Here is a 17,666-nt window from a genome sequence, read left to right as displayed (position 1 = left end):
GTAGCTGCTGCGTCTTCCAATACTTTGCCAGAAGAATTCTTGCTGCTGTGGTAGCATACATAAAGAAAGTTCTGTCCTTCCTTGGCACCAATTGGCCCACCATGCCCAGGAGAAAAGCCTCTGGTTTTTTAGAAAATGTCCATTTAAGGACCTTTTTAATTTCATTATAGATCATTTCCCAGTAGGCTTTAATCTTCGGGCAGGTCCACCAAAGGTGATAGAAAGTACCCTCAGTCTCATTACATTTCCAACATTTATTATTGGGCAAATGGTAAATTTTTGCAAGTTTGACTGGAGTCATATACCATCTGTAGATCATTTTCATTATGTTTTCTCTTAAAGCATTACAAGCCGTAAATCTGACACCAGTGTTCCATAACCTTTCCCAGTCATCAAACATAATGTCATGACCTATATCTTGTGCCCATTTGATCATAACCGATTTTACTGTTTCATCTTGTGTATTCCATTTCAGCAGCAAATTGTACATTCTTGACAAGTTCTTAGTATTGGGTTCTAGCAGTTCTATTTCTAATTTCGACCTCTCCTTCTGAAAACCTATTTTCCTGTCTTGTTTAAATACCTCATTTATCTGAAGGTAGTGCAACCAATCTCGTACTTTAGACCTTAATTTATCATAACTCTGTAATTTGACCCTTTCACCATCTTGCTCTAAAATTTCACAAACTTTTGGCCATTTGGACTCCATATTAAGTTTTTTTGTCTCTTTAGCCTCCATTGGTGATAGCCATCTGGGAGTTTTACTTTCCAGTAAATCTTTATATCTTATCCAAACATTGTATAGTGCTTTCCTAACAATATGGTTTTTAAAGCCTTTATGCATTTTTACCTTGTCATACCATATATAAGCATGCCAGCCAAATCTGTTGTCGTACCCTTCCAGATCCAAAATGTCTGTGTTCTCAAGAAGCAGCCATTGTTTCAGCCAGCAAAACGCTGCCGATTCATAGTAAAGTCTCAGGTCCGGCAGGGCAAACCCCCCTCTATCTTTTGCATCAGTTAAAATCTTAAAGTTTATTCTGGGCTTTTTGCCCTGCCAGACAAATTTTGATATGTCTTTTTGCCACTTCTTAAAACAGTCCATTTTGTCCAGGATCTGGAGTGTCTGGAATAAAAACAACATTCTAGGCAATACATTCATCTTAATAACAGCAATTCGGCCTAACAAGGAAAGTTTCAACCTTGACCATATTTCTAGATCTTTCTTCACCTCTGTCCAACATTTGTCATAGTTGTCTTTAAACAAATTCACATTTTTAGAAGTCAGATTCACACCCAGGTACTTCACCTTTTTTGTTATTACTAAACCTGTTTCACTTTGAAACTTCTCTTTTTCTGCCAATGTTAGGTTTTTCTCCAACACTTTAGTTTTTTGCTTATTCAATTTAAATCCTGCTACTTGACCAAATATCTCAATTAGTTCTAATACTCTTTTAGTACTAGTATCTGGCTGTTGTAAAGTCAATACAAGGTCATCTGCGAATGCCCTTAGTTTGTAGTTTCTGGCTCCGACCTGAATCCCTTTAACCAATTGGTCCCCTCTAATCATATTTAACAAGACCTCCAGGACTGTTATAAAAAGTAAGGGAGATATTGGGCACCCCTGTCGTGTACCTTTTTCTATGGGTATTTCTTCCGTAACCACATTGTTCACAATCAACTTTGCTTTTTGCTTAGAATATATAGCACCTATACCGTTTTCAAAACCTTGGCCTACCCCCATACCTTGGAGATTCTTCTTCATAAAGGTCCAACAAATGTTATCAAAGGCTTTCTCCGCGTCCACAAAGATCAATACCGCCTTTCTGTTAATGTTCACTTCCAGCAGTTCCAAAATGTCTATAATGTTCCTGACATTGTCTGACATATGTCTCCCTGGGAGAAAGCCTGTTTGGTCCTTATGAATCTCCTCAATCAGTACTCTTTTCAATCTTTTTGCTAAAATGTCTGCAAAAATTTTGTAATCCACGTTAAGTAGTGATATAGGGCGGTAGTTTTTAACCTGGTTCTTTTCAGTCTCTGTTTTCGGTATAAGTGAGATAAAAGCTTCTTTCCACGATTCAGGTGCCTTTTTCCCTTCCAAAATTTCATTGCAGACCTCCTTCAGTGGTTGTATTATCCATTCCTTCAATGCCTTATAGTATCTAGCCGTTAGGCCATCTGGTCCTGGAGATTTTCCCAACTGCATATTCTGAATGGCGCCCTCTATTTCTTGCTCTGATATTTTCTCATTCAAAATCATTTTGCTTTGATCTGAGATCTTTGGTAATCCATACTTCTTAATAAATTCTTCTATTTCCCGCTCATCAATTGGCCCCTGTGTATATAATTTCCTAAAAAAGCTTTGGAAACAGTTGCTTATCTCATTTGGTTTATGAATAATTTTTCCATCCATTTCCAAACTTGTCACAGTGTTCAGTTTTTGTCTCTTTTTCAGTTGCCATGACAGAAGTTTCCCACATTTATCTGCCGATTCAAATGTTCTTTGTCTCATTTGCTTTATTTTCCATTCTATCTCTTGATTCATCAATTCCATATATTGCGTCTGGTAATACTTTATTTCTCTCAAAATCTCATGAGACTTTGGTTTAGACCTCAATTTCTTCTCACCTTCTTTTATCTTTTCCAAAAGTTTTTCTTTCCTCTCATTCTGCTTTTTCCTCTTTATCGAGTTTTGTTGTATCAGGAAACCTCGCATCACGGCCTTACTTGCGTCCCATATTATTCTTTTCTCCACATCTGTTCTCAAATTTATCTCAAAGTAGTCTTTCAAAGTTTTTTGGGCCTTCTTATAAATCTCTTCATCTCTGAATAGGGCGTCATTCATCCTCCATCTGAAAGTTCCAGTTGTTGTTAATTTCATCTCCATCTTCACAGCATTATGGTCGGAGCAAGTCTTTGGGCAGATTTCTGCTTTTTTTATCTTTGGAGCCATGCTACTAGTTACCCAGATTTGGTCGATCCTTGTCCATGTCATTTTTGCTTCAGAGAAAAAAGTTCCCTCTCTCTCCAGAGGGTTCTTCACTCTCCAAATATCAATCAGGTCCAGTGTTTCAGTCATTTCAAAAAAAGTCTTTGGTAGTCTTCCATCTTTAGAAATTATTTGTCTCTGTGCCTTATCCATGTTAGTGGAGACAACACCATTCATGTCTCCCATCATTATGATTTTAAAGTCCAAATAGTCCATTAAAGTCTCATGCAACTTCTTAAAAAATTCCGCCTTCCCTTCATTTGGTGCATATATTCCCAATATCAAAATTTTTTCTCCTTGGACTTGTATTTCTATTGCCAGATATCTTCCTTGTTCATCTTTAAATATCATTTTAGGAGCCAATTTTTCCTTTGCATAAATCACGACGCCTCTTTTTTTGACCTTGTCTGATGAAATAAATTCTTGTCCAAGTCTCTTGTTTACAAGTAGTTTCCTGTGTATCCTGGCCACATGCGTTTCTTGTAAACATATTAAGTCCAATTGCTCTCTCTTCAAAATATGGAAGACTTGGCGTCTTTTTCGGGGAAGGTTCAAACCATTACAATTCCAGCTAAGAAGTTGCAGAGACATTGTGCTGCTATGTACCTATTCCTCCAACTGCTCCAAGTTTTTGTTCCTCCTCCGATGGTGGTAGTAGTCCAAATGAAAGATTTGCAATATCTGTCGATTCTTTGTCTCCTGTTGTTTCTATTACTCCTTTCTGCAGACCCTCCTGGTATCTTTCCAAAAAAAGTTCTTTATCTTGGATTGTTTTTATTTTAATCTTCTTCCCTGTGTAGTTAAAAGACAGTCCTTGTGGGAACTCCCACCTGAAAAGTATGTTATTCTTCTTCAGCAGGTAAACCAGGTCTTTGTAAAAGGCCCTCACCTCCAAGATATATTTAGGGATGTCTTTAAAGATCTGAACTTGACAGTTCTGAATTTCTAGAGCCTTGTGGTAGTGTAAGTCCAGTATTTTGTCCCTTTCTTCTTTAGATCTCAGTGTAATCAGACAATCCCTGGGCTTTTTGCCTTGCCTTCTGCCCAACCTGAAGGCCGTTGTTATTTCAAATTCTTCCTCCTGTAGCTCGTCCTGCCAAAATTCCAAAATATTTTCTGTTAGGAATTCCACAAGATTGTCTTTCTCGTTCTCTGGAACCAATCTTAATTTTAGGTTCTTCTCTTTTCTCTGAAGTTCCCACAGAGCTAAAGTTGCATCATGTTCATTCACTTTTTTTGCAATCGGTGCAAGCTCCCTCTTTGTTTCCTCTGCAGTATCTTTTGCACTTTGAGCAATCCCTCTTGTTTCAGAATTTTCTTGAATCAATTTATTTATAGATTCTGTATTAGAAGCCACACTTGCCGTATTCAGATCCAATCTTGTTGTCAAATCATTCAATTTTTTTGTGTTCTCCGCTGACTGCTTTGTCAATGCTTCCAAAGACTGATTTATTTTAAGCAATGCCTGTGTCATTGACTCCATAGATGCAGTTGCTACTTTTTCCTGTCCAGCTGGTGTTGTGCCTTGCATCGAGCCCCTTTTCTTTTGAGCTTGCTGAATTTGTTTTGCTTTTGCTCTGGTTGTTATCTCTTCTGGTTGGCCACTCATATCCTCAAGGTCAATCTCACAGGAAAGATTTACAAGTGGAAAAATCCACTCTTTTTCTCTCACTATGACAGATTCTCTTAAAATCCTCTAGAGGGAGCATTTAATTGTATCCAGTTAAGAGAAGTCCCCCCCCAAAAAAAGAAGCACATGAGGCAGAGAACAAAGAGCCCAAAGAATAAAGAGTCCAAAAGTCCACAGTTAAAGTTAAAATCCAAAAGTCCACAGTTAAAGTTGCTATTCCTGTTTCAGTATCCTTCCAAATTCAACAAAATAACTCCATTAAAAGTTTATACTTTATTTCAGTTCAAGCACCAACTTTGTATCAAGTTTAAGTTGACAGTTCACTTTCCCGGTGCCTTACTTCGGCAGCCCGTCTCAGGGTTTTGGCAGTGGAAGATCTTTCCCCTCTATTTATTTCCAGCAGGTTCACAGTGTCCAAATTTCCTTCCCCCCTCTCCTGCTCACTGGGGGGAAGTTTAATTCAGATGACAGGTTTTGACAGTTCAAAAGATAGCCTTCATTTAAGTGCAGCTTGCTTTTTCGTTGCTCTAGTTAACATGCAGTCCGGGGAGGCAGACTTCCTTATTTAATGCCTTTCCCGTTTTCAGCCAAATCTCTTAAAATCAATTTGAGTGTCCCTTTCCCGTCTGTCGATCTTACTCACGGGTTTTATGGTCAAATTGTAGTTTCAGGAAGGAATCGGCGCTCTCCGTTCAATGGCGACGCGGCTTCACTCCGCAGGCTGGGTTACGACTCTCAGCACCGCGCTCACTCCCGATGCCGCTCCGGAGCCTTTAAAAAGGCTCTTTTGCAGTACCGGGGGGCGCGAAAGGTGCCCACCGAGTCTCCTTGTTCACAGGCTTCAGCGCCTGTGATTTTAGGGGTCCCCCGCTCGCCGCAGCGGGTCAGACCCGAACTCGCAGAGCAGTCCTTCCTCGGAGCTCGAGGCAAGGACCGCCATTAAGCGATGGCGCCGACCGGAAGTCGCTTCAGAGTTGTTGTTGTTGTTTTATTTTGTAAATGTCTGCACAACAGGATTATCATTTTTACCTTGCATACCCAAGTCAGATCAGTTTCAATAAAAGTGTCTACTCTTGGGACTGGTCTGGAAGCTCCATCTTGTGCAAAACGCTGCAACTAGACTGATGGTAGGAACAGGCTACTGCCAGCACATGTCTCTAGTGCTTAAAAGCTTGCATTGGCTGTTTACGTGTTTATGGGCCAAGTTCAAGGTTCTTGTACTGTATTCATTTACAAGGCCCGTAATATCTTGAGTCCAGAGTACCTTAAGGACTTCCTGATTCCTGATATCCCTGCCTAGCCACTAAGAACCTGGGGGGTGTCTCATTAGTGGTCCCCCATGGCTCAGACGCCCAGTTTGTATCCACCACATTTGGTATTGAGGACCCAGATGAGATCAGATAGGTGCCCTCCCTTGTTGAACCTTAGTCACTTGACAAAGACCTTTCCATTTCAGCATGCATTTTTAATGAAGTTTATGTTTTTATGATTAATTTTAATGGGTCTTATCCACTGCATGCTTTTTTGTAATCTTTATGCACACTGCTCAGAAAGTCATGTGATAAAGCAGTATATAAATAGCTGAAATACTAAATAAGTGAATGCTTGTATTTTGCCCTACCTCCAAAGGATCTCAAGGTGCATAATAGAGTTATTCCCTTTTATAATCACAGCAGCCCTCTTAGGCTCTGATGATGAAGGACTAGACATGGTCCCTCAAGTTGTGTCTTGACTGAGTAAGAGCTCATATTCTGCCCACTACACCCCACTGACCCTTCTGTACCATATTGGATTAGGCCCGCCCAAGGCATACGTAGAAGCCATAACACCTGAAGGTAGCCTGTTTTGCATTTGAGCAACTGCGGACCTGTATCCTGAATTATGTCAAAAGTGCCTCTACCATTATATTTCTTTTTCATCCTGATTTCAGCTACAGCTATGATCTGTCCCACTCTCTTCAGTATAACCTTACTGTTCTGAGGATGCCTCTTGACACACTAAAGGCAGAAACAACTCGAACGAGGCAGGAGAGTTTTGATATTTTTGAAGATGAGGGACTTGCAACTCAGGGTGGAAGTGGTGAGTGTGACTTAAATAGAAATAAGCCATCAGGCATATATTTGGAATTCTTTCAACAGCAGAAACATCTAGCTCTTTGTTATTGATCGTTGTAGTGTTGTAACAGCTCCAAATTAATGAAAGATTACATAAAGGGCCAATTACAGCTAGTGGAGTTGGTTTTTTTATGTTTTTGACCAAGACAATGTCTATAAAAGATTAATTGCTTATTTTGGTAAGTTAAATGGTAACTCAGGAGAATAATTGGACATGCTGAAATATTTTTTTTTGGACAATTGATTATTCAACTAATTTGAAGGTTTGACAGATACAAATTTATGCATGAAGCATTAATCTGTCTTCCGTAGCATTTAAATAGTGTTAATAGCTACTGCTGTTTTGTTCAACAGTGCCAAATACTGATGGGAAAATAGGGTAGTGCTGTTTTATCTTGTTAGAATTGTAGTGTTTGGGAGCACTCATAAACTTAAGCCAAAGCCTTTCATTATTTTATTTTTGGATCAGCAATGAAAATTAAATTTGTTTTTAAAATTTCAGTTATAGGAAAAGGGAGGGATAAGTGACTGGAGGAAAAATGTGGAGAATTTGGGTCCTGTTTAGACATTCTTAAATTGTATCTGTGGAGGGGCTGCCTGTACAGGCCTCCACCTGCAACCTTTGCATGTTGAGTGGGAAGGATGAAAGGGGAATTATCAGTGCATATGGCCAAAAATGGTTACAGTTCTTCCCTAGGTACCACTTTGCAAGGAGGATTGCAACCATGTTTGCTCAAATGCAAGTTCAATTTCCCTTCATGTTTCCAGTCAATATGAGAAAGTTGGGGTGGAGGGACCAGGGCCAGCAGGTATACCCCTACAACCCCTCCACAGTTAAAATTTGAGAGTACATGAGTAGGGTGTTGGTTTTTTGTCATAGCTCCCATCTCATCGTGAAGGGAGTGAGCATGAGAAGCACTCATGTCAGCTATCCTGGAATCTTATAGAATCATTAATAATAATTAGATGAAGTACCACTCATCTAATTCAACTCAACTCCTACCATTTTTGGGGTGGGGGAGAAGCATATATAATGACTCTCATTCTATAATTTTGAAGGAAATCTGGCTTTCCTATATGCCTCTTAATACATCGCCCTGGGATCTTTGGATAAAGGGAGATATGTAAATTGAATAAATAATAAAATTAATAATAGTATTGGGGAACTTTGTTTCCTGAGAGTGGGTTGAGCTCTTGCTCCCATTTCACCTTTACTGTAGTTGTAGTACAGTGGTACCTCGGGTTATATACGCTTCAGGTTACAGCCTCTGCTAACCCAGAAATATTACCTCGGGTTAAGAACTTTGCTTCAGGATGAGAACAGAAATCGTGCAGCGAAGGCGCAGCCGCAGCAGGAGGTCCCATTAGCTAAAGTGGTGCTTCAGGTTAAGAACAGTTTCAGGTTAAGAACAGACCTGCAGAACGAATTATGTTCTTAACCCGAGGTACCACTGCATATGACTAAAGTAGAGCCCTGCTTCACCAGACCAAAGATTTGTGTAGTTGAGCATCCAGTTTCCAACAATGGTCAGCCAGAGACTATTGACATTGTTTCTGTTTCCTCCTGTCCTTGAAAACAGTGCAGAATCTCAGGGGTGAGAGCATTCAGAATCAGTGATTATGAAAAAGATCTTTGTTCACTGTTTAAGATAGATAAAAATAGATTATCGCCTAAATATGTATGCAATTGATTTGAGTTGTGAACAATCAGTCTGATTAAAATCCACATTGAACACACATACTTACTGTTTTGGTTGCAATTATTTTTCAGGTGTGTTTGGAATTTGCAGTGAACCTTATAGGAAATATGTGTGGAATGGTAAACTGCTTGACACAGTCAAAACCACGGTTCATCGAGACTGGTTGTTGTATATTATTCATGGATTTTGTGGACAGTCAAGTATCCTCCTACTGTTGGTGATTTATGTTTACTACAGGAACAGCAAATTGAAATTGTAGAAAGAGAAATGAATTATGGTAACACACAATATAGTTGTTGTTCGGTGTCTTCGGACATGCTGATTAAACCCATTCACAAATTAATTGCCTAGTTCTTTTTTTAAGGATCTTTCTTGGATCTAATTGCTGTGAAAAGGGGACATGAGTTTTCAGTTTTCATCTGCTGCATAGATAATGAAACACAATGAAGGAAAATTCTTATTCCGAGCATGCATGTTACGAGAAATCGTGCATGGGCTAGTATTGCCAGTGAAGAAATAAGGGCTTGATAATAGCTTAATTTACCTATCACAGTGACCATGTCTTTAACTAGCTCCACTGTGAAGTCAGGTCTCAATAGGATAATTGAACAGACTAATTTAGGGGCAGATAGTTGGAAACACAAAAGAGTAGAATTACTGTAAAAATACATTAGTTGAAAACAGCAAAATGTGCAACAGAAGGATCAAATAGAATATACACTGAAGCAAATGACACTTTATTTGTTATTTTTGAATTGCAACTAAAAATATCCTGTCTAAAATATTATTTCCATTTGTAGTAGCCTTTACTTGTAGCTCCATATGTTTAAGATTGAAAACTGCATATATTTCTAAACACAAATCACGTTGCATGTGAGCACAGGGCATGTATCTTCCAAAGCTCCCCCCTACACCCACATGCTTATCAAGGACTATTATTTGTAATACTGAAGCCTGATGCTCAACGTAATATCTGAAATTGAATTTTTGCATAACTATATGTTTAGTATTTGGTTCTTAGATTCTTTTTTAGTTCAAAATATATAAAACATTCTGGAAATAATATGCTTTCATTCAGCATTGCTTTTAGAAGGTCATCTAGCCTTAGCATAAATAGTCTTTGTGAAGTAGCCATGGCTACCCTGTACATTCATTGAGGACATTAATGAAAGAGCATTGAAGGGGATTTGCTTTTTTTATCTTTCAATTTTATTGCAAAAACCCACATTTCTTGTTTGAGAAGATGCATGGGATTACAAGTCTGTGGCAAAAGTGGTAAACTGATATTCTAGTCCCACAGTCTCAGAGCTGCTGAATGTTTGAGAGTTCTCATATCTGCTTGAAATAACTCTTTGTCCAAATAAAGTAATCCAAAATAGTTAATAACCATTTCTTTTGCTTTTGTTATCAATATTCTTGTTTGAAATGGAAGCCCTGCAGATGACTATATATTAAAAAAATAGAAGACACTCTTCATCTGCTTCAAAACAAGTTACAAAAAGGCACTGAGAGTAGGTGTATTCATGTATATGCCAGGACTAAGGGAAAATTCAAGAGAAATAAGCTAGAGAAATAATATAAACATCTGTAACCCTTAACTTGGCTTCCAAGAGCTGCTCATTTATGGTCGTCCAGTGTACGTCACCCTGATAGCTAGAAGATCAAGTAAATTTGCTGGAACACGGTTTCTGAAGAGAGGAGCAAACTGTGAGGTAAAATAGATCATTATCTGTTTTTTCACTGTGAGAGTTTCATGAAGACATGTTATTGCTATATAGAGACTAAGACCTTAAATCCTTTAGCTTTGTAGCACGTGTATTTTGCCTCATTTGGGCAACGATACAAGCAAATCTAAAACTTGTAAATCATGGTATTTTTGAGGATGACATTTATAGTTCAAAATTCATGTGGTGTATTTAATGTGCTTAATTTTTTTAATGTAAAATACTGGAAACTCTTGGGCATTAGTGAGTGTCCTTGAATTCAGTCATCTAATTTACCATATATCTTTTCTAGGTTTTGTTGTGCAATTACAGGTGTGCTACAATTTTCTAATCACATTGTGCATGTTCACATAGGAACATGCCTACTTATGCCTATTGGTGCAACTACCATTGGCAAGTAGCCCTAAGGGAACAAGGCCTTCAGATGAAAATTGTTTCCCATTCCTGAAATAGACTTACAAGCCAGCGTATACCCAGGATTCTTATTCTCAAGTGGACGTTTCAGATGATGATTGGATTCCATTTGAACATCAAGGTCTAGGGGATTATTCAGAATTGTCTGTCCTTAGTTCTTTTTGTTGCCTAGAGACGCTGCTTACCTATATAGGTAAGGGAACAAAACATCTGGGACAAGATAAAGCATATTTCAGTAATTAAATTCCTTAGGCTTATACCAGACAGTCTTCTAGTACACTCATGGGTCTCTGGTTTGACGCAGCTATGGATTTAGGCTGTTCAACCTGAAAATGTTTTTGTAGAAGAAAGCAAAACTAAAATTAATAGGGTGTTCTTCCAAACAAATTTGTTTAGGTCTGGAGTTAAAAACCTTAAAGTTGGATTAAGAACAAGTGCATTTGTTCAGCACTGCTTTAATTACGATAAGTTTGATAAATGGGTGGTATAAATGTCACTTACAAGGATGCGGCTGAAAATGTGATGTCATGGCTTTTTTTTGGTACAGGGAGATGTAGCTAACGAAGTAGAAACTGAACAAATACTCTATGATGCTTCAGTGATGTCATTTTCTGCTGGAAGCTATTCATCTTATGTCCAAGTGCGGGGTTCTGTCCCTCTCTATTGGTCTCAGGATATTTCAACAATGATGCCTAAGCCACCAATTACATGTGTGTATACAATATGTTATCTTAGAACTTGTACAGATGCCTACTGTCAAATCACTAGCTCTCATTAATCCATTCCATTGGACGGAGGGAATATAAAAGTTGTCCTTCCAAGTCACAGATAAGACAAGGATTTTTTTTTTTTTTGCGCACACGCATAGCAACTGTAGGTGAAAAGAAAGTAATGGGTCATAGGGTGTCAACTAGGTATCTCTTTAATGTCTAGCTTGATCAGACATCTATTCCAAGATCTATTCCTTGGACCTGTTTGGGCTCCTCTAGGTCAGTGTTTCCCAACCTTGGGCCTCCAGCTGTTTTTGAACTACAATTCCCATCATCCCTGACCACTGGTCTTGCTAGCTAGGGATGATGGGAGTTGTAGTCCAAAAACAGCTGGAGGCCCAAGGTTGGGAAACACTGCTCTAGGTAAAGGTAAAGGGACCCCTGACCATTAGGTCCAGTCGCATCTCGCTTTATTGGCCGAGAAGCCGACGTACAGCTTCTGGGTCATGTGGCCAGCATGACTAAGCCGCTTCTGGCGAACCAGAGCAGTGCACGGAAACACCGTTTACCTTCCCGCCAGAGCGGTACCTATTTATCTACTTGCACTTTGACGTGCTTTCGAATTGCTAAGTTGGCAGGAGCAGGGACCGAGCAACAGGAGCTCACCCCACCGCGGGGATTCGAACCGCCGACCTTCTGATCGGCAAGTCCTAGGCTCTGTGGTTTAACCCACAGCGCCACCCGCGTCCCTTGCTCCACTATTCAGTCCCTAAACTAGGTCTGATTTTTCAACTGAAGGCAGTTTTGCATAGGGTTTTGTCCAGTTCCCCCTACACACAGCTGCCCCCAGTTTGCAGCCTGGCAATAAAATTACAAGGATTGTAGAACCACAATTGTACCCTCCCTTCGGAATTATTTGCCCAACACTTCCTTATCTTGTGCTTCCATAAGCCTTGCTAGTTTTCATTTCTATTTTATCATTTTAAATGGGAGTTCCAGATTCTTTTTTTTCTTTTTTGGCTGTCCCTTAACAGTCACAGGTCAGGAATAAATATATATTTAACAAAAGGCTAGCAGGCAAAGAATTTCATCAGTCTGAAATAAACCAAAAAATGTTTCTTTCTCCCTACATTGTAATTTCTTTACAAGTTTATTAAGCTTGCTAAAACTTCATAGTGTGTGCTTGACACTGTAGTCAAACGCTCCCACTCCTATGCCAGCCTGAATATTTTTGGAGACTGCTAAAACTTGGCACATTTAGTGGTGCAATTCCTAATACAGTGGTACCTCGGGTTACATACGCTTCAGGTTACATACGCTTCAGGTTACAGACTCTGCTAACCCAGAAATAGTGCTTCAGGTTAAGAACTTTGCTTCAGGATGAGAACAGAAATCGTGCTCTGGCAGCGCGGCGGCAGCAGGAGGCCCCATTAGCTAAAGTGGTGCTTCAGGTTAAGAACAGTTTCAGGTTAAGAACGGACCTCCAGAACGAATTAAGTACTTAACCCGAGGTACCACTGTAACAAAATAATCACAGTCCACCTAATAATAGTAGTTCCTTTTTCTAGTGGATCAGGCTGACCCCTATGCACGTGCAGCTGCTCTTCATTTTGATCAGATGCTCCAGAGGTTTGGCTCCCCTATCATAATTTTGAATCTTGTAAAGGTAAGGCATGGTTTTATCTTCATTTATTCATTAAGCCAATGAACTTTTCATATATTCATTTCCTTGTGTTCATTTCTCAGAGAGAAACTATTGAAATCAAGATGTTGGCTCTTAGAAGAGCAGTGTTTAGCACTTAAGATGCAAAGTAGGTTTAATGATAAGTTCATGTGTACAGTGATAGGCAAGCTTTTGAAGTTAACAGACTTCATGAAAAATATATCTGGGAACAATGCAGCTTCCACCTTTGATTTCAATTTGCAGATAATTATATTTTACTGCTTTTATTATTATACTGTTAAGAACATTGCTTTATGTATTCTAATTTCTTGAACATTCTCAAGGAAAGGCATCTGGATCCAAGCTACATTTACTGAAGATTCCACTGCCTTCTCTTGGTTTAGAAAGAAGGCTGTTTCTCTCCCTATCCCTTCTCCTAGTCCCCATGAAAAGCTGCTACAAAGGATCCTCCATGCTTCTGAAGCCCATTTATAGGGGGCAAGTAGGCTTTAGGCCACTTTTGAGGTGTCAGCAAGTGCCTTTTCCTTATAACTTACCAGTGAGCCAGTTCTTCCCACTGAAGTGCTTCTAATGCAGTGGGATAATCTGTTGAAATAGAGACCTTTGTGCCCTTTTGTAGGTTTCAGCTATGCTCTTTGGTATGAAAAGTGCTTGGAGCATTTATGTAAGGTAAAAAAGTAAAGGACCCCTGGACGGTTAAATCCAGTCAAAGGAGACTATGGGGTGCAACACTCTTCTCGCTTCAGGTCAAGAGGGCTGGCGTTTGTCAACAGACAGCTTTCCAGGTCATGTGGTCAGCATGACTAAACCGCTACTGGTGCACAGAGGACTGTGACAAGTGCCAGAGCGCACAGAAACACCATTTACTTTCCCGCTGCAGTGGTACCTATTTATTTACTTGCACTGGTATGCTTTCAAACTGCTAGGTTGGCAGAAGCTGGGACAGAGCAATGGGAGCTCACTTCGTCGTGCGGATTTGAACCGCCGACCTTCTGATTGGCAAGCCCAAGAGGCTCAGTGGTTTAGACTACCTGTGCCACCTGTGTCCTAGCATTTATGTAGCACTGTTCCTGGGTATCTTTATCCTGTTTGCAAGCAGATGGTACAGATCCCCCATCCTTGTGAAACCAGCCTCCTCTCCTCTTCCAAAAATCTAAATGTCTGCAAGTGCCATATGTACACTATCTACAGACCATCTGCAGTGTTTGACAGCCTTAGCAAATGATGCATAGACATAACTTAGTGAGTGCTGATGTGAGGGAGAATTGTGCTCTGAGGAAGCTTGCATGATTCACTGCACTCTTCCTTGAAGACCAATCCAAGTCTTAAAAGTAAAATTGGAGTCCTAATCCACCCCCATTCGTGATGTATGTAGCATTTTTTAGGCATTGTGTGCCAGTGTTTTATATTTGTGGTTGTAAGTACTTCTACTAGAACTCAGTGGCTAGCATAATTGTGGTATCCACATAAATAAAGTAAAAATAATGCAAAAGTCATTTTGGAAAGTGAGGGCTCATTCTCAAACCAGCTCAACTCTTGACAGCTCTTTTGGGCAAAATCTGTCCAAAACTACTTCATTAGGAAGTAGAAATATTCTAATTTTTTTGCTCTTCCCAACAGTAATCTTAAGCATATAATACATTTTGCATTTTCATAATAATAATAATAATAATAATAATAATAATAATAATAATAATAATTTATTATTTATACCCCATCCATCTGCCTGGGTTTCCCCAGCCACTCCGGGCGGTTCCCAACAGAATATTTAAAACACGATAAAACATCAAACATTAAAAACTTCCTTAAACAGGACTGCTTTCAGATGTCTTACAGTAATTTACAAAATATCCTTTTGATCTGTGTAGAACATAAATTGGACTGAAGGAGCTGTGTCTTGGGAATAAAATAAACCAGGCTACCAAAATAGTTCATTTGTTTTCACTTGCATTGTTCCAGGGCTCTTTCAGAACAGCTGTCAACAGCCAATTCAACACTCCAAAATGCATTTGCCTAACAGGATATGCAAGTCCCATAAGAGTATTTCAACATCCCTCTTTCTCCATCTCTGCCAGCTTCTATTTGTGGATCCTCCTGGGAGAAAAATAATATTAGTACCATTATTTCAATATATTGTAAAGCTAAGTTAAACAGATATATGTGAGGCTCTACATGAGGCTTCTAAACAGAACAGGGCACAGCCAAAAGGAAATTTAATGTGTATAGAGGTAAGGAATTTCTAACAACCAAGTTTTTAGTGCTTCAAACATAGTAAGTTGTAAAAGACTGATGTAGGAAAAAGGGCAACTATTAAAATGTTTCTCTAGTTGCCAAGACTGTGGTGCTCGAGAAGGATCTAAATTTTAGGAACTTCTGTAACATTCTGGGTAAAAATATTTCAGGATACCTTTACAGAAGTTTGAAACTCTGTAGCATTTCAAGAAGCAGTTGAAAAATTCCAAACCAGTTATTCTAGCTTTCCTTCCCTGCATCTGAAGAAGGAGGGGTGCCATAAAGAATGACTAAGCTGGTTATCGGCAGGAACTTTTCATCTTGAGAGGATAAAACTGGAAAAGATGTAAGGCAACCCTCTGATCAGTGTCAGCCACTGGCAGCAATGTTTCTGCCACACTCCAAAATCCCTCATGGGAGGGTCAGTAGAATCACTGAGTGCATAGCATCTGTGCATCGTTACTTAGTGCATCATTGATTGGCTGCCTAGGTAGACATATTTTCTAGGCAGTGCAGTCACAGGCAGATTACACGCACATGGCATGCTCAGGGCATTAGGGTGGAAGCAAAAGGCTGTAGGGACAAGAGCTGATGATTCATATGTGTTCTCTTTAAATTGCTGTGCCCAGCTTGTAGAGGAGAACGTGGACCCAAGGCAGGTGTTTCTTGTCATAGCTCTTTAGAAACTGAAGAGATGGGGGGAAAGCAGCAGATGAGACCAAAAGATACATTATAATGCTGAAAACAGCTAGAAAATAGGGAAGCAACAGATGGAAGAAGTTTTCAAGCTATCATCAAAATATTAATACAAATTCTCTTTATAAGTCCTGGTGCTTGCTTGTGGGTATGCTAACTCAGCATTAAGTCTTTTGGAAAGCAGACACTTTCTTTGGTACTTTATATTCTTGAAAGCAAATGATACCTAAGGAAGAAAAATCCACTTTTCTGTTTAGATGATTCCCTCGTCTCATTTATACTTTCTTTCTGGTGCTGGTCATTCTGCCTTAGTATGTTAAATATGTTAAGCATTTGCTATATTTAAAGAAAAAGCTATCCAGACCTACCTAGTACATCCAGAATTGTGGCAAATCTTTATGTCTGTTGTATACAAAGAACAAGAGCAGTAAAAATTTTTATGTTTCAAGTCTATCCTTGGAAAAGGGTGACTTGACTCATATTTTGTTAGGCACATTTTAAATTGCACATCATTTAAATTATTATAATTATTCCAGTACCTGAACTTTCATACATTAGTTTTTGCCTCTGCAGTTCTTGTATTATGACCTACTAGTCATAGAAAAGATGTGATAAATAGTGTGTGCTATTTATAACGTACTGAATGGTGCAGCCCTATTGAAAAGCTTTGAGCGAAAGGCCTGCTGAATAATGCCATGGCTTGATTAAGCCAGATGCTACCCTTCACTATTGTATCAGTGTGTATTATTGTTATTTACTCCCTTGGGCTAATATGACCATGATGGTCAAAACAATAACAATAATAAATGGAGAAGAAGAGTATCCCAAAAGGTAAACATAGACCAGCCTTTGCCCATTAAGTGCAAACTGAGTTGACTATATAGGCTTTGTGTGCCTTAGTGTCTTGCATGGGCTTATTAGGGGCAGAAAGTTGACTGCCCTATGCATGCATTTGTTGTCAGGATGAGAGGGACATTTTCCCCCCCAAAAATCACCTTGATCCCTGTGCCACTGACAGAAGATGCTGCTAGATCAAAGAGCCTTCTGTTGGAAAAAGACACCATTTGCAAACAACTTGGGATGACGACGCAAATATATTGCCTTGGAAAACATTCTGCAAATAATACTGGGAATGTTTTTTTAAAGGTACAAAAAAGAAGAAAGGTTTACACTGACAGCATTTTGTAACATATGTTTTAGGTGCATAATTAAAAGCTTACTCTACATTTTTGAATACGATACTTGTTAAAATGTCTACAGTGGAAGTCATGATTACATGAAAATGCTGAAAAAGTATATCCCTAATTATTTTTCCTTTCCACATCGCATTAAACAAACAAATGCATTTTTTTAAAAACCCTCATTGATCTGAAGAGAACTTCCAAATACTTGAATTAGAAAGCCTCTCTGGTTGATTAGCAGTTAATTCAATGCTTCCTCACATGAACAGGATACTATTTCCCCTTCCCCCTACACACAAGTGGTAAGAGAGCATTAATGTTAACATCCTAGCATCAAGCACCCACAGGGAGACACATTTGCAGCCACACTACAGAAGCCCTGTGAATGATTCACATGGCAGAGTCATGTGAGCCTGGATACACAGTATAGTTCTAAACTCAATCTAAAAATACAAGAGCCACAATGATTTTGTTCCCTGTTATGTCTAATGTTGTTTACAACGGCCTCGTGCTTGGCCTCTTAAAGGCCATTTTGAATTGGGGGGATGTGTTTACGTTTTAGTCACTGGATTTATACAGTTGAAACTGG

At 39.2% G+C, this 17,666-nt stretch overlaps 1 protein-coding gene across 2 annotated transcripts in view; it reads left to right on the top strand.

The window, feature by feature from the left end:
* Nucleotides 1–17,666, top strand: part of FIG4 (FIG4 phosphoinositide 5-phosphatase) — a 63,822-nt gene that overhangs the window by 15,291 nt on the left and 30,865 nt on the right. For both annotated transcript variants that reach the window (XM_028723138.2, XM_028723137.2), the window contains exons 6-10: nt 6,553–6,701; nt 8,508–8,636; nt 10,048–10,148; nt 11,122–11,284; nt 12,853–12,950. In XM_028723138.2, coding sequence (XP_028578971.2) covers nt 6,553–6,701; nt 8,508–8,636; nt 10,048–10,148; nt 11,122–11,284; nt 12,853–12,950 — 640 coding nt within the window. The remainder of the gene's footprint in view (nt 1–6,552; nt 6,702–8,507; nt 8,637–10,047; nt 10,149–11,121; nt 11,285–12,852; nt 12,951–17,666) is intronic.

The sequence above is a fragment of the Podarcis muralis genome, chromosome 3, assembly GCF_964188315.1.
Source record: "Podarcis muralis chromosome 3, rPodMur119.hap1.1, whole genome shotgun sequence".
Classification (NCBI taxonomy): domain Eukaryota; kingdom Metazoa; phylum Chordata; class Lepidosauria; order Squamata; family Lacertidae; genus Podarcis; species Podarcis muralis.
Note: the sequence above shows the minus strand (reverse complement) of the source record. Positions and strands in the feature narration are given on the sequence as shown.